Genomic DNA, 23,418 nt, shown 5'->3' with positions numbered 1-23,418 from the left:
CTCCTCTCTCTCTTCTTCTTCATCATCTGGACCTCTCTGCTCCACTCCCTCTTCTTCATCATCTGGTCCTTTCTTCTTCTCTCTCATCTGCACCTTTCTGTTCCACATTCTCCTTTGTGGTGATTGACTCACCATGTCTGCCTGCACTAATTTTCCCAAAAAAGAACACAATGAAATATGGTCATCAGAAATTCAAACCATCATGTTATATAGGTTTTTGTTTCCTCCCTAATGTAATTATCCCTACCTGAAGTCATCACTTGTCCCTTCTATCACTGATCTCATGTCTGTCTCCTTCACCCCTTGTCTGTGGCGTTCTCCACTAAGTCATATGGTCAAAAAAACATTATATCTTAGCAGTAAAAATTACAGATTTTAATACAGTTTCAAAACATAATGTCTAACCCTTGCTTGGGATGAAGTAGCTGTTCCCTCACTTCCACCTAATAATAGACCAACCTGTCGCTTTCCCCTGTCTGTCCTGATTCTTTTTCTGTCATCTTCTCTTCTTTCTCTCCATCCTCACAGCTGAATGACATTAATTTTGTGTTAAGTAGGGTTAAAAAATAAAGCAGTGAAACCAAATAAAAACGAATCCTTAAATTTAAATGATCTCCTTGTTGGATAACAATTACTGACTGGACACTGCATCTGATCTGACTTATCAGATACTTCACAACACCACTGTAATGATACTGAATAAAATATTTAAACTCAAGTGTCCCCCTGCCATGGGTCACCAACCTTTTTGAGTCTAAGGGCTATAGTGCCACTGGATTAATTTGTCTGATACACACATAAACTTGTAAAACTCTTTAATTAAAAAATCAATAATAACAAATGTACATGAGTGAATATGTATGGACCACAGCTGGGTACTGCCGCCACGACAATTTAGCTTTCCTGTGTTAATATTTCCTTAAAAAGCCCTCACTTAAGCGATGTTACTAAATACTATCACATTATCTGCAAACAAAATGTTTTATATCAAATTAAATAAAAAAAGAATTCATTAAAAATCAACGGTTTGCTCTAAAATTGTGAAAATATTCACAAATCTCCAAGAGTGCTTTCTCTGAGCACCTGAGTTTTTACATGCTATTTAACAAAAGAGTTTCAGAGAAAAGAAATTTTAACTGTTCTAGTATTGTGCTTGTAATTTTCAGTGTCTTGTAAATAGGTCAAAATCGCCTGGATTTTTACCAAACTGAAATCCATGTTTAGTCTCCATGTGATTAACAAATTTCCTCATTTCATTGGCCTAGAACAATATTTGTGGAAAATACATCCATTTTCCAAACTTTTAAAAAATCAGTGTGCAACTTTCAAAAAGTTCAATACATGCAGTGAGAGAATTGTTACACCTTATTCAAGGAATACATCCTGAAAATCTAGTTTTCAAGGTTTTTTTCACACCTTTGGAAATAGACCCCGCCCACTTGTTACAATCATTACCATATCTAATACTTTAGTTCAGGGTTATGAATAGAAGGGATTAAAGAATGTTTTGTAAAAATCCGATCAGCCATTCTTGCGTAGTAGATTTCTTGACTTCATAGCGCCCCCTAGTGATGGACGATCCTCAAACGCGGGACACGTGTGCAAAATCTTATTTGGAGTATGGGTTATGAAGGACATGTTCAAATCTGTTATAGTTTTAGAATGATCAGCAATTACATTTAGAGCTAGCTAGCTAACAATCACCTATTTTAGTATTACTTTTCGAAAAAGTAATACTAAAATAGTACTAAAATAGTTTGTTGTTGTCGCTGACAACAACAAACTGATCTGGAGGGCCGGTGATGTCGTGGGGGAGAAGCTGGACACTCTGACGACCGTGGCAGAGAGGAGGATGCTGTCCAGGCTTCAGTCCATCTTAGACAATGTCTCACACCCTCTCCACGACACACTGGCCCAGCAGAGGAGAGCTCCTTCAGCAGAAGACTCCTCTTACCCAGATGCACCACAGAGCGCCACAGGAAATCATTCCTACCTGTGGTCATAAATCTTTACAACGCATCCCTCAGTGATTCAGACCCCCCCCTCCCACCATCTCTAATTAATTGACATTTATTCATTCTTTGCACTGTTCTTGCACAACGTCGCTATCACTTTATTTGGATCTATAGTTTTATATATATATATATTGAGAGAAAGGTATATATTTATATTATTTTGTGTCAATTGTTGTATATGTGTGTGTATGTGTGTATATATATATATATATATATATATATATATATATATATATATATATATATATATATATATATATATATATATATATATAATTTCCCTCTGGTATTATTAAAGTATTTCTGATTCTGAATCCAAAACTATATTTTACCATATTTAATCTAAAAGGCAGAGAGATGTTTACAGCTTCAGTACTGGCAGGTGTCACCAACCTTTTAGAAGTCGAGAGCTACTTTATTGGTACTGTGTCATACGAAGGGCTACCTGTACTGACCTTTGAACTAGAAGAGTCAGAGCTCACCTTAACTTTATGTAATATAAACAGATTTTAATGCATTTATCATTTTAAATCTATGTCAATACAAGTATGAATAAAAAGCAAAAGCAACTAAATAAAATAACATTTTAAATGCAGCTCTCTGGAGGGTTGTGCTATTTTTTTGAACAGGCTTGAGGGCACCGCATCTGGTCCTCGGGGGCTACCTGGTGCCCGCGGGCACCATGTTGGTGACCCCTGAGTACTGGGCTCTCATACACAACAACGCGACGGGCAGATTTCCGGACGTCACAGAGAGCCCCGTTCATTTCTCACACAGACATAAATTAGGACCCATTGTGTACACCCATTGCATAACATTAATAAGGAACTTTAATATTGATGAATGATATTTTGTGAAACTTAAAGGATGCTATGAGGCTAGTTGCCTTGCTGTTGGCTGCGTGACCCAGGTGTGCTCCCAGCATAACTTCCGGTCTCCTGTCCCCTTAAAGCGTCCCTCCACCATCTTATTATTTCTGCATAAATAATTACATTAATTAAAAATAGAGTATTGTAAAAGTTATGGATTTTTGTTTAGCAAATCGTTCTTTAAATTATTATTCCCCTCAAATAGTGTTTTATCCAACTTTGGGTTGCACTATTAAATAGTTTGAACACATGCCAATTGTTCTAAATTAGTTAAGCTAATTTTGACTTCATTCTAAATGAAAAGATGATATTTTGTTCTCTAAGATAAAGATCCTCACTGAACCATAAAAATTATCAAATGATTTTATGGTTATTCTTGGTCCCTGGGTGAACATATATTTCTGTTAATAAATTATTATATTTGAAGAATATATATTTAAAGTTGGTACTCATTTATAGCATATGTTTGCAGAGTTTGCTGTTAGTGAATGGTAGAGCTTGAATCCCTCTTTCACCTATTTTCCTAATATCAACACAAAATTAGGCTGATAAAGGGCTGTTTTAAAAGTGTGATGAATAACCCAAGTGGAAAAAACTGCTTTTTCAGGATTGTATATATCAGGGGTCACCAATCTTTTTGAAACTGAGAGGCACTTCATTGGTTTTGTCATACGAAGGAGTGCCAGTACTGACCTTTGAACTAGAACAGTCAGAGTTCACCTTAATCTAAACCTTAGTTTTTTGACTGCTCTCTTCTGTTTAAGTGCACAAATAGTCTGAATCATGTTAAATTTGAATTTCACTGAGTTTAAACAATGTGCTGCTTATGAGGACCTATTTACTTAGCAGTTTTTCTTCAGAAAAATTAACATGTCTGCTTTCTCAGGAGACAAACAAGCCCGTTCCTAGCTGATGGTGTCTGACTCCAGCAGTAGAAAATGTACACTCTGAGTGTGTGGATGATGCTTGCAGAGAGCTTTAGCTTTTTCTGGAAACAAAAATAAAAATAAAATAGATGCCAACAATTTAATTTTGTTATAGAAAATTAAATGGTGGGGAAATGTATGTATTTTTCCTGAGTGACGCAATCACCATTTAACGTTACAGCCAATCACCAAAACTTGGCACCGAAAGACGAGGCATGTTTTGATACTCCGTAAAACTGAAGCATTTCGGTCGGTACCATAAAAGAACCGAAGTATGGTACCCAGCCCTACTGACATGCATATTTTAATGTTGCAGACCACAGTTTTTCTCAAGTAGTTAACAGTTTTAACTGTTATTGTTGTGCATCTTGAGTGTAAACTTTACCTTTAATTCAATTTTATTTATATAGCGCCAATTCATGAAACATGTCATCTCTAGGCACTTTACAAAGTCAAATTCAATCATATTATACAGATTGGTCAAAAATGTCCTATATAAGGGAACCAGTTGATTGCTTCAAAGTCCCGACAAGCAGCATTCACTCCTGGAGAAGCGTAGACCTACAGGAGGAGTCGTCTGCATTGTCCATGGCTTTGCAGCAATCCCTCATACTGAGTGTGATGGCCACACCTGCAGCCACACAGTCGGTAACCTCACAAACCACTTTTTCACTTTAAGTTTGCACATACTGTATACATACGTTAATTTGTTTGGTTTTTAGTGTGGCAATGTTGAAGTACATCAGTTCCAATTGTAGCGCGCACATTTGGTTAACTTTTGTATATTTAATTTTGTTACATGCTTAACATCTGTTTGTTTTCTTTTTTTGGTGTTGTGGGGAGTGCCTTCAACTGGGCCGAAGCAGAGGACTCTGGCTGGCACACTCCAATCCCTGATTGACTCACTGATTGGGTGGTACCATCTGGAGTTCCACTAGGGGGGAGAAGACCATGGAGTCCTTATTTTAATTCTGTGGCATAATCTTTCTTTTGCTTTTGTGATTTATTTATTTTGCTAATTTTTAGTTATTAGTCATTTAAGTTTAATCCTTAAACCAACTGTGTTTAGTTATCTTTGTTGTTGCATAGATGTTCCCTTTCCCTCTTCCTCAGTGTTAGTCTGGTCTGATCAGCCAGTATTTAAGCCCCCTTTGTTTGTTGTATGTCAGGTCAGTTTGTTTGTTTGAGCAGTTAGTTTGAGGTTTTTGTTATGTTTAACTTTGATATTTTTGGCTTGAGTTAGCTTCCTTATTTGACCTCTTTTAAGGGCCCTATAATTATTGTTTGAAATTTTTGTTACTTTGGGGAAATAAAACCCAGTTTTTTGAAAGTTACAACTGTGTCCTCATGCTTGACCGGCTCGGTCCCTCACACATGGTGGCAGTGGTGGGATTTGCCAGTTGAGGACACAGTTTTTATTTTATTTTTTGTTTTGGACAGTTTTTTTTCTTTTTCAAATTTTTTGGCCCTCTTTGACAATGCACCGTGGAGCCAGGAAGCATAAACCAGAGACCCAACCATCAGAGGAGCCATGTGCTGGAGAAGAGGAACTGGAGGCTGGAGCTTCTGCAATGGCAGCAGACACTGGGGGTGAAGATGTGACAGAACCAACATTGAGGGACTTGACTGGGATCTTACAGGCATTTATGGGTCTGCAGGAGGCCCGGGAGGTAAAGTTAAATGAAGAGCGGCAAAAACAGGATCAACGGTTTAAAGCCCTACAACATCAGTTTCAGCTCCTGCAAATGGAAGTGCAGGCCCGCACATCTCCACTCCCTGAGCCCTCTCCAAATGATGCAGGACCGGAGGAGGATGACATTGAGGACGTCAAGAATGCCCAGGCGACATCTGCATCAGTCAGGATGTCTTCAGGTCAGTCACAGTTCTCTCTGGAGCCAAAGTTACAAAAACTGACAAGTGATGATGATATTGAACATTTCCTTGTTACGTTTGAGAGAATGGCAGCTGCCTGTAGATGGCCGAAAGCAGACTGGGTTTTCCACCTCATTCCTCTCCTGACTGGAAAGGCAAGGAGTGCCTATGTTCATATGGATGTTGATGAGACACACAATTATGATGATGTGAAAACAGCCATCTTAAAGAAGTATGACATTAATCCAGAAACGTACCGACAAAGGTTTCGTTCCCTGTATGTTTATCCTGATGAGAGCCCTAAAGAACTTTATGTGAGGCTGAAGGAATTGTATGGGAAATGGATTTTACCCAGAGGTAAAACCGTGGAAGAAATTGGTGAAATGTTGATTCTGGAACAATTTCTGAGAATGTTGTCCCCTGAGCTCCAGGTGTGGATAAAAGAGCATGATCCAAAATCCGCTGCAGAAGCTTCGACCCTCGCAGATGTGTTTGTGGCTGCTCGCAGGAAGGGACAGCCATGGAGTAATGCCTCATTTAAAGATAAGAACGCCTGCAAGCCAGCATCATCTCGGCACCACCAGGGTTCAGCAACAGGTGGGAGTGAAATCTCAAGAATTGAATTGCCTGCCAATTTTCCTAATAAATTTAGTAAGAGACTTCCAGTTTGTTATCTATGTGGTCAGGAAGGGCACACTAAACCTGTGTGTCCACAAAACCCCTTGAAACTGACCCAGATGTGCTTGGTACCATCCCAAGACTCAGATATAAAACAAAGGGGATCTTTAACAAGAATGACCACAGTAAAAATCAATGGAAGAAGACTGAAGGCCTTGATAGATACTGGCAGTGCTCAGACTTTGGTTCACAGACAATTTATACCAAGTGGCGTGCATACTTATGATGCCATCTCAATCTGTTGTGTGCATGGGGAGGAGAGGCCTTACCCTACTGCTGACATATTTATTGAAGTAGGTGGACAAGCCTATTTATTGAAAGTAGTTGTGGCTGATGCCTTGCCCTTCCCAGTAATTTTGGGTGAAGACCTGCCAGTGCTCAATGATTTGTTAAAACCAGCAAAGGACTGTAATGTGGCTATTACGAGGGCCAAAGCTGCAGAAGTAAATGAACATCTTCCAACTTTGAGTACCTTACCTTTCTTTGACGCTGACGTGGAGACTGATCCTGGGAGATCTAGGAAATCACGGAGTCAAAGAAAGCAAGAGAAGTTCAGAGGTACTGTTGTAAAGGTGCCGGCAGATGCTACCCCTGATGAACCGCTCGGGTTTAAAATGCCAACAGACATTATTCAAATGCAGCAAAATGACCGCACGTTGTCAGACATTTTGTCGAGAGCTAAGAAGGATTCTAAGGGTGAGCTTGGCCACAACAAAGAGGAGTATTTTTTACAGAACGGCATACTTTACCATCGGTGTGGTCAGGCTGAACGGCTAGTGGTTCCACACAAGGCCCGAGAGATGGTACTTAATCTGGGCCACTCCATTCCCTGGGCTGGCCACCTAGGGAAATGCAAGACCACTAGTCGTATTAAACGTTACTTCCACTGGCCTGGCCTACATTCCGATGTTGCACAGTTCTGCAAGAGCTGCCCCCAGTGTCAAAGGACATCAATTAGAGGCCCTTCAAGAGTTCCACTTCAGCCCTTGCCTGTGATAGGCACCCCATTTGAACGTCTCGGGATGGATATTGTTGGTCCCTTGGAAAAAAGCCATTCCGGGTATCGGTATATGTTGGTGGTCACAGATTATGCAACCAGATACCCTGAAGTCTTCCCACTGAAAACGATGAAGGCAAAAGCTGTAGCCTTCTCTCTAATACAGTTCTTTTCAAGAGTGGGGTTTCCTCGTGAAATTCTCACAGATCAAGGAACCAATTTTATGTCTGTTTTACTTAAACAGGTCTATAAATTATTGGGGATTAGGAGTGTAAGGACTACTCCATATCATCCGCAGACGGATGGGTTAACAGAGCGCTTTAATCAGACCTTGAAGCAAATGCTCCGTAAGTTTGTAGATGAAACGGGCTCGGACTGGGATCAGTGGTTGCCTTACCTACTTTTTGCATATAGGGAAGTGCCCCAGGCTTCCACTGGGTTCTCCCCTTTTGAACTCCTATATGGTTATGAGGTCAGAGGCCCTCTTACCCTGTTGAAGGAAATCTGGGAAGGGACCCAGATAGGGGAGGAGCCAGTTAATGTCATTTCCTATGTCTTAAAGATGAGGGAGAAACTGGAAAAAATGAGCATATTGGCTCAGAAACATTTGGCAGATGCACAGATGTCCCAAAAAGCTTGGTATGATCGTTCGGCAAGAGAGAGATCTTTTAAACCAGGCCAAAAGGTTCTGGTAATGTTACCTACGAATGATAGTAAGCTCCTGGCAAAGTGGCAGGGTCCCTTTGAGGTGCAAAGGAAGTTAGGCCCTACAACCTACCAGGTTGCCACTCCAGGACTCCAACGATCTACCAGAGTGCTGCACGTAAATCTGCTTAAAGAGTGGGTCCCACGATCTGAAAAGGGAGCAGATGTTCTGTTCATCCGGCGAGTGGGAGAGGATGAAGAAACAGAGCAATACCTGCCATCTCAGTCTGCCTCCAGCGTGGATTTGAGCCATCTCACTGACTATCAACAGCATGAGGTAAAACCTCTCATTACTTCAGATATATTCAAAGAATATCCAGGACGGACGAATTTGGTGGAACATAATATTGTCCTGAAAGAAAATGCGTCAGTCAGACGCATGAGTTACAGGGTACCTGAACGTCTTCTTGGACCTTTGAAGAAGGAAGTGGACCTCATGCTGGCCCTGGGAATTATTCGGCCCTCAAAAAGTGAGTGGTGCAATCCGGTTGTGCTGGTTCCCAAAAAGGATGGCACTATAAGGTTTTGTATCGACTTCAGGTATCTGAACTCTGTTTCAAAGTTTGATTCTTACCCTACACCACGAGTGGATGAACTTATCGAGCGTCTGGGAAAAGCTAAATATTTATCTACAATTGACCTCTCTAAGGGCTATTGGCAGGTCGTTCTCAGTGAAGGCTCGAGGGAGTTAACAGCTTTCCGTACATCATGGGGGCTGTTTGAGTTCACCGTTCTGCCATTTGGTCTACATGGAGCACCTGCCACTTTCCAAAGACTGATGGACCGGGTACTGTATGGTCTTGCTGATTATACCAGTGCCTATCTTGATGACATTGTCATTTACAGTGGGACCTGGGAAGAACACCTGACACATTTGAGGACAGTTTTGGACCGACTGAAGGCAGCTGGTCTCACAGTCAACCCAGCAAAGTGTTCCCTGGCTAAGATGGAGACTCAGTACCTTGGGTTCACAGTTGGAGGTGGGGTCATAAAGCCACAAGTTGATAAAGTCAGAGCTATTGCATCTGCTCCTCTTCCACAGACCAAAAAGCAGCTGAGATCCTTCCTTGGGATGGCCGGCTTCTACAATCGCTTTATTCCAAACTTTTCGGCTAGAGCGGCGGCCCTGACAGATTTGACAAGCTCACGATGCCCAAACCAGGTTCAGTGGAGTCCGGAAGCTGTTGCCGCTTTTCAAGATATCCAGCAGTCGCTGAGTGAGAATCCAGTTCTCCATTGTCCTGATTTCGAAAAGGACTTTGTACTGCAAACAGATGCTTCTGAAAGGGGTGTTGGAGCAGTGCTTCTACAGGACTCATGGGAGGGCAAGCATCCGGTGGCCTACATCAGTCGCAAGCTGCTACCCCGAGAAGAGCGCTATGCTACAGTGGAGAAGGAAGCTTTGGCCATTAAATGGGCACTTGATTCCTTCAAGTACTACCTTCTGGGGAGAGAGTTTGTTTTGCAGACTGACCACAGGGCACTTCAATGGCTAAACCGTATGAAAGACTCTAATGCAAGGATTACCCGGTGGTACCTGGCTATGCAGCCATATCGGTTTAAGGTCCAGTACATCCCTGGGAAAGAAAATGTGACTGCTGACTTTCTCTCTCGCTGTCCTAGCGGCAGTTTCCAAGAGGGGGGGAATGTGATGGCCACACCTGCAGCCACACAGTCGGTAACCTCACAAACCACTTTTTCACTTTAAGTTTGCACATACTGTATACATACGTTAATTTGTTTGGTTTTTAGTGTGGCAATGTTGAAGTACATCAGTTCCAATTGTAGCGCGCACATTTGGTTAACTTTTGTATATTTAATTTTGTTACATGCTTAACATCTGTTTGTTTTCTTTTTTTGGTGTTGTGGGGAGTGCCTTCAACTGGGCCGAAGCAGAGGACTCTGGCTGGCACACTCCAATCCCTGATTGACTCACTGATTGGGTGGTACCATCTGGAGTTCCACTAGGGGGGAGAAGACCATGGAGTCCTTATTTTAATTCTGTGGCATAATCTTTCTTTTGCTTTTGTGATTTATTTATTTTGCTAATTTTTAGTTATTAGTCATTTAAGTTTAATCCTTAAACCAACTGTGTTTAGTTATCTTTGTTGTTGCATAGATGTTCCCTTTCCCTCTTCCTCAGTGTTAGTCTGGTCTGATCAGCCAGTATTTAAGCCCCCTTTGTTTGTTGTATGTCAGGTCAGTTTGTTTGTTTGAGCAGTTAGTTTGAGGTTTTTGTTATGTTTAACTTTGATATTTTTGGCTTGAGTTAGCTTCCTTATTTGACCTCTTTTAAGGGCCCTATAATTATTGTTTGAAATTTTTGTTACTTTGGGGAAATAAAACCCAGTTTTTTGAAAGTTACAACTGTGTCCTCATGCTTGACCGGCTCGGTCCCTCACACTGAGCAAGCATGAAGCGACAGTGGAAAGAAAAACCACCCATTAGCGGGAAGAAAAAACCTCCAGCAGAACCGTCTCAGTATGAACGGTCATCTGCCTCGACCGACTGGGGTTTACTGGCGCGGATTCAGGCGGGGGCGCAGGGGGCGCGCGCACCCCCCTTTTGGAGACCAAAAGTATTTTTTAAAGAGCCCGAATTTTTAAACATCCTTCATAGAATTAAGATTAATAGCCAGTACCTGTCATTTAGAACGCACTGTGATGCCGGCGCGGCATAAATTGTCGTCGCAATCACCGATACTGGCGGAGGCATTTAGTGCCCAAATATGGGCAGTAATGGCGGCCTGACGTCACATCCTGTGTTGTTTCTTAGCAGAGGCACTGCGCTCACACAGCTGTGATAAACAACAATTATTTCGGATTCCCAGAGGACTTCACCATTGAAATTTTCTAGAGCAACAATGCCTACGTGCATGGCAGTTTGATGTTGCAATACATCGGGTAAAAGTGGAAAAAACATCACAAAAATAAGGAGACCGCTGCCGCAGCAGACAGATTCAACTCACATCGTTCCTTTTTGGTCTCCTTGCCTCAAACTGGTATGGCTGGATTTCGTCAAAAATCAGGTTGCTGTCAAGAAAGTCTTCTATATATTCCAAATCGCTCTCAGATGATGATGATAAATCCATGAAACTCCATCACTATCGCTAAATAATCACTCTCTGCCGCACCGGTCGTCGCCATCTTGGATAATAGCGCGCAGTGACGAGCCTGTTCTTCTACTACTACTTCTTCTTCTTCTTCTGTTGTGTTTTCTGGCAGTTTACATCCTGTGTGCATTACTGCCATCAGCTGGACGGATATGTAATTTAGAAATATATTTTCCTATATATCTTTATATCTTAATGAAACTAAATGATATCTATACTTTCACACTCACACACACATACACACTAAATCCTCCCAGCTAATTCTGTATCTTTTAAATATTTAAGTGCTTTAAATATTTTATCTGATTGATGCTTCCCTAATAAATCAGCCATCTTTACTGAACTCCCCAATACCCTTTCCAGTTCTTTCCTCTCTTTTATATATTTTCTACAATAAATCAAAACATGTTCTACTCCTTCGATTTCTCCACAATAAGAACAATTACCTGTTGGATGTTTCCCTATTATTTTTAAACCAGTATTTAAACTAGTATGCCCTATCCTCAACCTGTTTATCCATATTTCCTCTCTTCTATTCATTATACTATTATATCTTATGATAATATCTTTCTATATTTTATATAAATGTCTTCCTTTTTCTTCTAAATTCCATCTCTCCTGCCATACATTATTTATTTTATCTTTAATAATTACTTTTATTTCTTTTCTACTTAGCGGGACATCATATTCAATTTCTCTTGCCTTAACTGCTTCTTTAGCTAATTTATCTACTTTTTCATTACCTAAAATTCCTTTATGTGCTGGAACCCATGTAAATTGAATACTTATTTTTTTGTTGCTTTATACCATATATTAAATAACTGACTTCATCTAGAAGATCTTGACAGCTTTCAGATTTTCCACTTTTAAAACTAGTCAGGCAAGACAATGAATCTGAACAGATAACTACATTTCTAGGCTTCACCTCCAGCACCCATTGTAATGCCAAAATAATTGCCAACATCTCTGCTGAAAAAATTTATAAATTATCCGCTGTTCTTCTTTTTATAGAATTTTTTTCTTTCGGAATATATACTGCTACTCCTGTTTTACCATTTTCCTGTTTTGATGCATCTGAATATATTTGTGTCATATTTTTATACCTTATAACTAAATACTGCTGAATAATTTGATACAAACCTCCACAGGACTGTTCTATTTTTTGGTTTCTAAATTTACTGTTGAAATTTCAAATAACCATGGAGCAATTTTAGATGTAATTACAGTTTTACAGTATGCTATATTACTTATCCCAGAATACTCTGCATAAATATTTCCTTCCCATCCAAAACTCCTTATGTGATGGCCATATTCCCAACATTCTCTGAATATCTGTTTGGTAGGGTGATTTTCCTCATGCCCTTGTAAATTTAACCAGTAATTTATTGACAGTTTCATCCTCCTTAAGTCCAGTGGCATTTCTCCAGTAATCAGATGTTCTAAAAGCACCACAACATATTCTAAGCGCTTTGGCTTGGATTCTATCTAAATCCAATAACAAAGAATTTGCAGCTGACTTATAAACGATACATCCATAATCCAACACAGATCTAATTAAAACATCATATATTCTTTTCAAAGATGTACTAGTTGCCCCCCAGTCATTCCCTGACAAACATCTCAAAATATTAATACCTTTTTTTACATTTATCAATGATCTTCTGTATATGTATCTTAAATGAAAGTTTTTCATCAAACCATACGCCGAGGTACCTTATGATATTTACCTGTTTCAATTTATGCCCATATAATGTAAGATCTACTGTTGGATTAACCCTTTTCCTTGAAAAACATATTACTTGTGTCTTCTCAACAGACAAATGAAACCCCCATTTATGTGACCATATTTCAACCGTGTTAATTGCTGATTGCATTCTATTTTTAAAATCACTAATATTTCCTCCTCTCACCCATAATGCCCCATCATCTGCATATAATGCTTTACTAATTCTAAAATCTATATTATCAAAAATATCATTAATCATTATATTAAAAAGCAATGGACTACATACACTACCTTGAGGAGTTACATTTTGTATAGCATAAATATTTGAATAATTTACCCCAACTCTTACTTCGATTATTCTATTCTTTAAAAAATCCTTAATTCAATTAAACATTTTTCCTTTAATTCCCATTTTATCCATCTTCATTAATAAACCCTCCTTCCAAAGCATATCATACGCTTTTTCAATATCAAAATGTAGCCAAGAGCATTTATTTATTTACCTGAGCCTTTCTTATTTCATTTTCTAAACAAACAATTGGATCAACCGTTGTCCGTCCACTTCTAAAACCACTCTGATAAGGAGATAAAAGACCTCTTTTTTCTATTTCTTACATTAATCTCCTAGTTATCATTTTCTCCATCAATTTACATAAATTAGAAGTAAGAGATATGGGCCTATAACTAACTACTTCTTCTTCTTCTTCTCTTTTTTAATAGTGGTTGGCAAACAACTTTTAGGTGCATTACCACCACCTTCCAGATTGGAGTATGGATCAACCTTAATCTTATATTCTCCCCACAGAAAACAAGTATGATGATCGTTAGAAAATGTTGATAATGAGAAAACATGGGGTTCTCACAAGTTGTGTAAAGTTGTAAAGTAATGCAATATCAGGAAAACTTTTTCAAGTAACGGCAAAGTTATGAAAATTTAATTTTTGTTGCAGTTTTTGAAAAGTAATGAAAAAAGAGTGTAAAGTAAAAAAAATAGTGGACATTGACACCCATACAATAGTTATTGTGTAGTGTGTATTGTCTGATTTAAACCTTTTAGTGCCACAGGTGTTTTATTGTTAAAACTAAGAATGGTCTCCTTTATGAAAACATACTAGGCTTAAAACTATTGCCAAGCAACTTGCATATGATGAATGATGAGAGTGAGAAAGAGATCTTTACATCATATAAAGATGATCTATCATCAGGATCAACATTTAGGCAGGAAGTGAAGTTGTGGCACACAAAGTGGTCATCATCAGTGAAAAAACCCAGCTCTCTCCCTGAAATTCTAATGATAACAAATATGAAGTGCTACCCAAACATTTCTATGATTCGTCACCTTCTGTCAGTTATACCTATCACGAGTGCTTCTGTGGAACATAACTCGGGCCTTAAAGCAGTGAAAACTTTGCTGAGGTCAACAATGGGACAGGAAAGGTTTTTGGCTTTGCTACTTATGTATGTCCACAAGGACATTCATTTAGACATCAACAAAATCAGACATATTTGCCCAGAAGCATCCTAGAGGGTTGACATTCATAAACCCATTATCATCGTCATCATAAAGTTGAAGGTGTTGTAGAAGAGAACAATATTCTTTGTCAAGTCTTACAGTTCTATTATAGGCTTATGGCTTAACTTCACTGTACATGTTCATTGGTTTAACTTACTTTAAAAAAAAATTTCTCAACATGGTTTATCTTGTTAAAATGTGTTTAAAAAATCCTTTGTCACTTGAACTATACCAAACTGTTCTTAAGTCTTTGGGTCTTTCTAAGTATTTTTTTTCTTAATATAGTTTATATGGTTAAAATATATTGTTAAAATACATGTATATTTTTAAAACTCTTGTCAATTGAACCATACCAAACTGTTCTTTAGTCCTTGGGTCTTTTTATTTCATTTTCTGTATACATATTTCTGGAAATAAAGAAAATCTTTGTTTGATTAATTGTTGATAAGGATAATTTTTTCTTCAAACTACTTTTTAACCTTGTGCATGCTGTAAAAAGCACAAGATTTTGACTTAAAAACCCATTTTCAATTACAATAAGGTAATCATGCTAATTCCACTTATGTTCATCCATTAAAATTATTATCAATTAAAAAATCCTTAGATGAATAATTAGGGTAGTGTAAAAGAGTAAAGATGGCATTCTTTGGTCATTTAGCCTCACATTGTCTCGACCCCATGACCCTTGACCCTTGACCCCATGACCCTTAGGTGCGCACCCCCCTTTGAAAAATCCTGGATCCGCCCCTGGTTTACAGAAGACAGAGTAGAGACACAACAAGATAGACAAAAAAGCACAGAAGCACACATTGATCCAGTAATCTGTTCTACATTAGATGGTAATAGCCGGTGATCTGTCTTCCCTGGATGATGTCACAGTTAACAGAACGTCAGACCAGGTGTACCTACTATGAAGAGAGAGAGCAAAAAGTTAAAAGATGAAATGACAACAGTCATTTCAATGTAATGCAATGCAAAACTGGAGAACAGTAGACTGGAGAACAGTAGAAATCAGTAGAGTGAGAAAAATAGGCCCTGATGTCCTCCAGTAGCCTAAGCCTATAGCAGAATAACTATAGAGGTAGCTCAAGGTAACATGAGCCACTCTAACTATAAGCTTTATCAAAAAGGAAAGTTTTAAGATTAGTATTAAAAGTAGACAGGGTGTCTGCCTCACGGACCAAAAGTGGGAGTTGGTTCCACAGGAGAGGAGCCTGATAGCTAAAGGATCTGCCTCCCATTCTACTTTTAGAGACTAAGTGATTGATTAAGAAGTTTATTTTTTGAGGACTCTGGTCCAAAGATTACAACTTCTGTCTTGTCAGAATTTAAGTGCAGGAAATTTAAAGTCGTCCAGCTTTTGATGTCATCAAGACATGACTGCAGTTGAAGTAACTGATTGGATTAATCAGGATTTATGGATAAATATAGCTGAGTGTCATCAGCATAACATTGGAAATAATTCCCATGCTGTCTGATAATTTTGCCAATCGGAAGCATATATATATAGTAAAGAGAATTGGTCCAAGGACTGAACCCCGTGGTACTCCACAGGTTACCCTAGAGTTTGCGGAAGATATATTATTAACATGAACAAACTGGAATCTGTCCGACAGATGAAATTTAAACCAGCCTAATGCTTTCCCCATAATCCCTACAGTATGCTCAAGTCTTTGTAGGAGAATATTGTGATCAACTGTGTCAAATGCAGCACTGAGATCTAACAGGACAAGTATAGACACAAGTCCATTATCCAAGGCCATGAGAATATCATTGGTGACCTTCACCAGAGCTGTTTCAGTGCTATGATGAGTTCTGAAGCCTGATTGAAACTCCTCAAGTAGGTCATTACTTTGTAAATGTTCACATAGTTGATTAGCAACTACTTTCTCAAGAATTTTAGATATGAAAAGATTAGATATAGGTCTGTAATTTACTAACTCATCTTGATCAAGAGATGGTTTCTTAAGTAAAGGTTTAATAACAGCTACTTTAAAAGCCTGTGGTACATATCCATTTACTAAGGATAGATTAATCATGTCTAAAATAGGACCACTGATCAAAGGGAATACCTCCTTAAACAACTTGGTTGGGATTGGGTCTAACATACTGGTAGAAGGTTTAGATGAAGCAAAAATTTTAGATAGCTCAGAAAGCTCTACTGCTTCTAAACAGTTCAGACACTGCGCAGGTTCTAAAGATTCCTCCAAAGCTGCCTCACTTACTGAGGACAAGGTAATCATGTTTGGGAGGATGCCAATTATTTTATTTTTAATGGAATCAATTTTATTTATGAAGAATCCCACAATATCATAAAATCTGGGAATGCTAAGAGCTAAGGGAATGGATGGATCAACGGAGCTATGACTCTGTGTAAATTTGGCAACTGTACTGAAGAGAAATCTAGGATTATTTTTGTTCTCAATTAATGATGAAAAATATGCTGCTTTAACTCTGCGAAGGGTCTTGTTATACAACAATAGACTGTCCCTCCAGATTAGGTGGGATTCCTCTTGGTGTGTAGAGCGCCATATTCTCTCCAATTTCCTAACATTGTGCTTCAAGGAACGCAGCTCTGAATTAAACCAGGGAGTCAGCTTCCTGTGAATAATCACCTTCTTTTTCAAGGGAGCTACATTGTCTAATGCAGAACGCAATGACGAAGTCATACCGTTAACAAAGACATCTATTTGTGAATGGGAAGAAACAACATTGTTGCTATCTGCAGGGTATTTCTGCAATACTGACGATATTAAAAGGGGGGCAAACTCTTTAAAGTTTGATACAGCATTGTCCGATAAAGATTTATTCATTGCATGGACAGAGCTTACAAACTCTCTGTGTGGTATGGAGGCTGTAGTGCCTCCGACTCTAAGAACGTGAGGAGAATGGTGAGGACAGCAGAGAGGATCATCAGGGCTCCTCTTCCCTCCATTAAGGACATTTCTTCTCAGCGCTGGCAGGTTCAAACACCTAAAACATTCATTAACAACACAAGGAAGAGAGACAACAGGGAAGTCGGTTAATAAATCTTGCAAGGAGAGTGCACTGAGAAACGTTCGATTACAATTCTTCTGCTTGCTCTGAAACGTTCGTCGCCTCCTTTCTTTTTATTTTCACACAGGGAATCCCTGGTTACATTGTCAAGCTAGGGAGTAGGGAGAAGCAAAACAACTCTGTGACCTTCAAGATAATACAAAGCAGTTCAGTTCTCAGAGAAAGGAGTTGCCACAGTTGGATAGGTGCTCTTCACAAACCTTACTCTGTCACATAGGATAGAAAGATTAGTCATCTGAAAGACACTTTAATAGCTGAATAAACTCAAACCTAAAAACTTTTTTAATAGTAATGAGTAAATAAATAACTACGATGAGTATGGGAAATAAAAACATATAGAGAATAGTAAAAATAATTCTAACACCCGAGGCCATAACATCATCAGTGACCCCTCGCACCTCCACCATGGACTGTTCTTCCTGCTGCCCTCTGGGATGAGGCCTGGCAGCATCCACTGCAGGTCCACCAGGTTCTGCAACTGCTTTTTTCCGTTGCCATTTGCCTGTTGAACTCTAAACTGGACTCTGCATCACACATGCACAGAACTGAACTTTATGGCCATCTTTCATCATTATTTTGCACTGCGAACATTGAACTTTTTTCAAATGAATACCTCTTTTGCACCATTATCTTTACACTATAAACATGGTTGAACATTCTTCTGCACACTTTTTTCTCCTGCACTGTTACATTCTTATCACTGCTGCACTCTATATTGTAATGTTATTTTATTTCAATTGCAATCTCATTACATTGTTGTAAGCTGTATGCACTCTGTGCATACAAAATGACAATAAAGTTTGTCTAAGTCTAAGACAGAGTTGTTCTAATCAGATCTATCACCTGCACTCACATTGCACAAACGCAGAATGTATACTTGTTAGAAAGGAAAGAAAAATCATTCAATCAATGTATGAAGTAAAAATTGTCAAATACAAACATCTTGCCTAGTATAAGGCATGACTTATTCATTTTAATAAACAAAATATTGAACAGACTAGCTCATACAGTGTAAAATGGTTGGCTTCTTGATTAGTTCTTTAAATTGTCCTGAAATAAATCCATCTCATGAATTTAGCTAATGACTATAGCTCTGAACATATGCAGAATAATAGCTGTGTCGTCCAACAGATACTTCTCTTTTTGTGCTTTGCAGGTTAGTAGTGTGTTTACCAATCTGGACCAGTTGTCTGAACAGGAGAAGCTCCAGAAACTGTTAAAGTTAAATCTACGTTATTTCACTCCCAGAGAAGTAGCAAACTTAATGGGCTTCCCTCAGAGTTTCTGTAAGTCAAAAATATCTGGACTGTATCTTTTGCATTATTTGCCTGTTTACCATTGTGTCAGAATCTGAAAGGATTGTAGTGTGTCCAGGAGACTTTAATGTGGTTGTTTAGAATACAGGTATTTGTTAGTAATTTGTTTAATTAATTAAATGATTTTGTTTGGGTTTTGGGTGTGTCAAACGTGTATATATACATGGACATTAGGTAGCTCAGGATGAAAGTGGGTGGGCTTATCGGTTTTTACCAGTCTTTCAGTGCTGCAGTCTACCAGTCCTGCAGTCCTTCAGGAAACAAGTCACTCAGCCTGGTTAATCAGGGAGTGATCAGGTAAAGCAAGCACAAAGGCAGAAGCCAGGGCAGGCGAGGCGGCAAGTAGTTTTTGCAAGTTTGTACCATGTTTATTTTTGCCTGACGAAACCTGGAATAAACTCACGGAACTGCATTTTTGACCTATTTTGAGAATTTTTTTGTACTGCGTAAAACAAGAAACCCACGATTCATCAAGTGACTATTTGATTTACATTTATTTTTTTGTTTGTTCACTTTTAAGTTTTTTCATCGACAAGTAGTCACTACAAAGTAGATGAGTGAAGGGAACTTCATCTCTACGACAAGGAGTACACAGACTAGCTGAATTGGAGTTGTAGATATTTTTTATCACTGTGCCATCCATTTAAAACTAAATTAGGATGAAGGACAGGAAAACACTCTTCGGAGACTTAATGTGATCTTGTTGAATAAAAAAAAGAATTTACTCTTGTTGTGTGAACTGAACTTTTTAGGTGGTGCTTTTTAAGAGTTAACTGCCTACTTTTGTTTTAGGTTCTTTAACAAGCTCACATGTTTATTATAATATATTCCAACGTTTACTTGTAATATTTTTTGACTAATTGTTTTAAAATGTGTTCCTGCAGGTTTTCCAGAGGACATCTCTATCATCCAGCAGTACAGAGCTTTGGGAAACAGTCTTAATATTTTGGTTGTGGCCACACTTCTACAACTGATGTGTTCTGAGCATTTTGGGCACACTGAAGGAGAAGAGCAGTTCTCAGTTTCTTAAAAACTGTATATTAATGCTCCTTGTTCTGTTTGGATGAACAGTTGTAAGCTTTCAGTACAGGACCTAATGGATATAAATACTGGTCAAAAACATGCTGGAATATAATTTAGATAAAGGGCCCACCTTTTTAATAAGTACCACCAACCTACTTTATTTAGTGGTTCTGTTCTGCAGTTACTTTATTTTGTCTTTGAATACCTTTACTTTGTAAGCACACAAAAATGTCTCTGTCCAGATGAGAGGCAGAAAACACAGACATTTTCATGCGGTATCACAAACATTAGAGACTTTTAAAGACAGCATTTTTAAAACCTTTTGAATTTTGAATATTCTCTCTGCATAGCTATTTTTTTATAATTAGAAGGTTAGCAAAATCTTGCCAGACCAGAATTAGCAGATTTGGCAAATGCAGCTACATTGTTGTACGTCATTCTAGCATACCGACAATAGTGTGTATGTGGCTGTTATGTTTTCTGAAAGTACCCTTTTTAAGGCGGCAGTTCTTGATTCTAAACACTATTCTTGAATTTGTAAAACTGCTATTGCTCATGTCTTTCGAACAGTAAACACCAGTGGCTCACACTGTTTGTGCTTGTACTTTTATTTTACAGAGCCTTGCAAAAGGTATGTGCTTCCTGACCTTTTTTCACATTTTGTCATTTTTACAACTAAAACATTCATTGTAATATTTTCTAGATACTTCTTCAAACAGTTTTCATATTTGTAAAACCAGTAATACAATCTGTTAAGTGTGGCATGCATAAATATGCAGTCCCCTTCATTTTGATTTTTCAAAAATGAAAAAAATAAAGTAAAACATACAAAAAAAGATTTAAAAAATTAGCTGCTTAGCCCAGAATCAGCTTGTCTATGTGCAAGAATAAGGAAACTTTGGCTTCACATGCTTGGTGTACAGACATTTAGTGTAAATATGTGAACAGGAAATAAAGATAAAAGACTCCAGTATGAAAATTGTTTCTTAAATGAGCAATAAGTAAGGTATTTACTGTAAAATCAACCTGAAACATTCTTATTTGTCACCTGGGATGGAAGCAACATTCTCTATAAACAATCGGTCTTCTCCATCAAAAATGTCTTAGTCACATTTTTCTCCTTTCAACCATAGATGTACGGTTAAGGAGCTGGATCCCCACAGGTCCGGAGCTACTTCAGTTCAGAGTGTGGCCCGTTGTTAACTTCCTGGTTTATGAGCCAATCATTCAAGAGTTCCCAGGGTTCCCAAAGCATTTGGTATTTAATTTTGGCAAAAGAGCAGCAGCCTGCAAACATGGAAGCCAGTCAGAGAAGCAGACCAGAAATAGAACAAAATACATCTTATACCTATCATGTGTAAGTAAAAATTCAAGTTTTAAAGCAACAACGAATCATTGAGTAAATGGCGGGTATCTGTGAAAGGCATTGTGTATGTGTTGTTCCGACTTCAACAACTAGGTGTCATTATTAGGCCCGAGCAGCAAAGCGCTGCGAAGGCCTATTGTTTCTGTAGTGTTAATTATTATTATTAATCTGCCACCCTAAAGAGGGGCCTTTTTGGGGGCTTTATCATATTCAAAAACTCACCAAACTTTGCAGATGCATGGTGACTGTTTAAAAATTTTGTATTTTAAGGTCGTCACAAAAATCAAAAGAAAAATGCCTCCACGGCGCCACCTTGCAATTTTTAAAGGACCCTTTGCTATTCACTTACTTCATCGTAGAGACATGAGATTTGTTACAGTAGTAGAGCTCAACAAGACGCTCAGAATTTACAATTAATGTCATAGTGCAAGTATCACAGGAAGTTGGCCATTTTAGATTGAAGGTCGGTTAGTCTGATCATAAGGCATGGCCAATTAAAAGTTATCAAAACGGTGAGTTTTTGAGCATGGTGAAGGGGGGTTAGCAAGTTCACCTACTCGCTATGAAACACAAAACTTATATTTCATACACAAAAACTCACAGAGCCACCAAACTTTCAGTAGTTGATCACCACTAGGTCTCCTACAATATCCAATGGTCAAATGATGACATTGCTTAGGCCACGCCCCCTGACAACAGGAAGTGTCATGTTTTATTGTTAACAGTCGCTATGTTACCCCTCTGAGCTAATCAACATGAAACTGTGTCCACAGACAGAAGACATGTTGGTGTGTTGTGGATTCCAGGCTCAACTGGATTCCATGTAGCAGTGCGGTGTGGTGGCGTGGCGAAGTCACCTGAAACGCTGCTGCCATATGTCCAGACTTCCATAGGATATTGACAAATTTAATGAAAAGTAACTTAAAATTAAAACCGCAAGCGGTGATGATCGGCCCTCGCAGCCAAGCGCCGCTCTGGCCTATTGGCCACCGCGGGGTTTTGCGCACCGCCGGTCGCCAACTTCCGCAGAAGTTGTCACGCATTTTTCCGGCCCGTCCACCGGGCGATTCACACGAACGCATTGGGCAGCACTCCCCCACGACTCACAAAAAATCTGGTGAAGATCGGTCGATGCAGCGAGGAGATACAGCCGTTGAATAATGAAAATGTATTGGGCCACCGGACCGGACTAAAGCATTCAGCGGGCCAGATTCGGCCCACGGGCCGTACTTTGGCACCACTGGTTTAAACATTAGTATACCAATTTAACCAAAGGTATCTTACTAGCTGGTAATCCAGCTTTATGTCAAAAGTTAACAAAACCTTTTTAGTTATTTAAAGTTAATTATTTCATGTGTTAAAGGGTTTTGTTTCTTGCATTAAGACAGCTTTTATGAACGTTTGACAGTTACATTGGTGGATAAACACCCAAAAGAAATACTGTAACAGTAACACTTTATCAATTGGAAATATTGCTAAAGTATTGGTAACCCATTTCAGGGTATGTACACGTCTAACGCTCTAGGTTCATAGGAGCTGAGAAAATAGCAATAAGTGATGGACACAAGTATTTGTAGTTAAATGTACCTTTAGTAGCAGATATTTAAAAGTGTACAATACAAAAACAACAATACCTATGGGCCCAAAATAAAACTAAGAAAATAAAATGTCCTTCTGGAGAATGTTCTTCTGGAATTTGTAGCTTTAAACTTCAATAATTGTTCAAGTTCGTTAGTCAGTTAGTCAGTCAGTCAGGGGAATAAGTCAAGTCAGGGATTGTATCCAAAGTAGGTTCTCTTGATGTCCTACCACAGAATCTGGTGAATGATGTGGTAGAGCTCACGATCCGACTAGTCCCAATTTTCCAATATGCAATTGCTTTAAGCTCAGAAAAATGATTAAATAATCATTTAAATGTGTTGTACAACAGAAATTCAAATTCTCAGTTGGAATAATAACCAACAGAAGTTAACAACGGTTAACTAGAGTTATTTTCCAAGCATGAAGCGACAGCGGGGAAAAAACCTCCCCATTAACGGGAATGAAAAACCTCCAGCAGAACCTGGCTCATATGAACGGTCATCTGCCTCGACCGACTGGGGGTTACAGAAGACAGAGCAGAGACACAACAAGACAGACAAAAAAAGCACAGAAGCTCACATTGATCCAGTAATCTGTTCTACATTAGATGGTAATAGCGGGTGATCTGTCTTCCCTGGATGATGCCACAGCTAACAGAATGC

At 38.8% G+C, this 23,418-nt stretch overlaps 2 protein-coding genes across 2 annotated transcripts in view; both read left to right on the top strand.

Moving 5' to 3' along the window:
• The window catches only part of trdmt1 (tRNA aspartic acid methyltransferase 1), a 92,111-nt gene extending 71,713 nt beyond the window's left edge, over window positions 1-20,398 (top strand). Inside the window, 2 exon segments of the mRNA XM_036124807.1 lie at window positions 18,627-18,756; window positions 19,671-20,398. Coding sequence (XP_035980700.1) covers window positions 18,627-18,756; window positions 19,671-19,816 — 276 coding nt within the window. The 3' untranslated portion in view covers window positions 19,817-20,398.
• On the top strand, window positions 4,433-6,422 carry LOC118556730. Its single transcript, XM_036124808.1, has 2 exons — window positions 4,433-6,279; window positions 6,369-6,422. The coding sequence occupies exons 1-2, from the start codon at window positions 5,289-5,291 to the stop codon at window positions 6,380-6,382; spliced, it is 1,005 nt and encodes a 334-aa protein (XP_035980701.1). The 5' UTR covers window positions 4,433-5,288; the 3' UTR covers window positions 6,383-6,422.
• Window positions 20,399-23,418: the final 3,020 nt, after the last annotated feature.

The sequence above is a fragment of the Fundulus heteroclitus genome, chromosome 21 (genome assembly GCF_011125445.2).
Source record: "Fundulus heteroclitus isolate FHET01 chromosome 21, MU-UCD_Fhet_4.1, whole genome shotgun sequence".
Classification (NCBI taxonomy): Eukaryota; Metazoa; Chordata; class Actinopteri; order Cyprinodontiformes; family Fundulidae; genus Fundulus; species Fundulus heteroclitus.
Note: the sequence above shows the minus strand (reverse complement) of the source record. Positions and strands in the feature narration are given on the sequence as shown.

Coding starts and splice junctions, on each gene's coding strand:
- LOC118556730 (XM_036124808.1), top strand. CDS start 5,289: ATGCACCGTGGAGCCAGGAAGCATAAACCAGAGACCCAACCATCAGAG.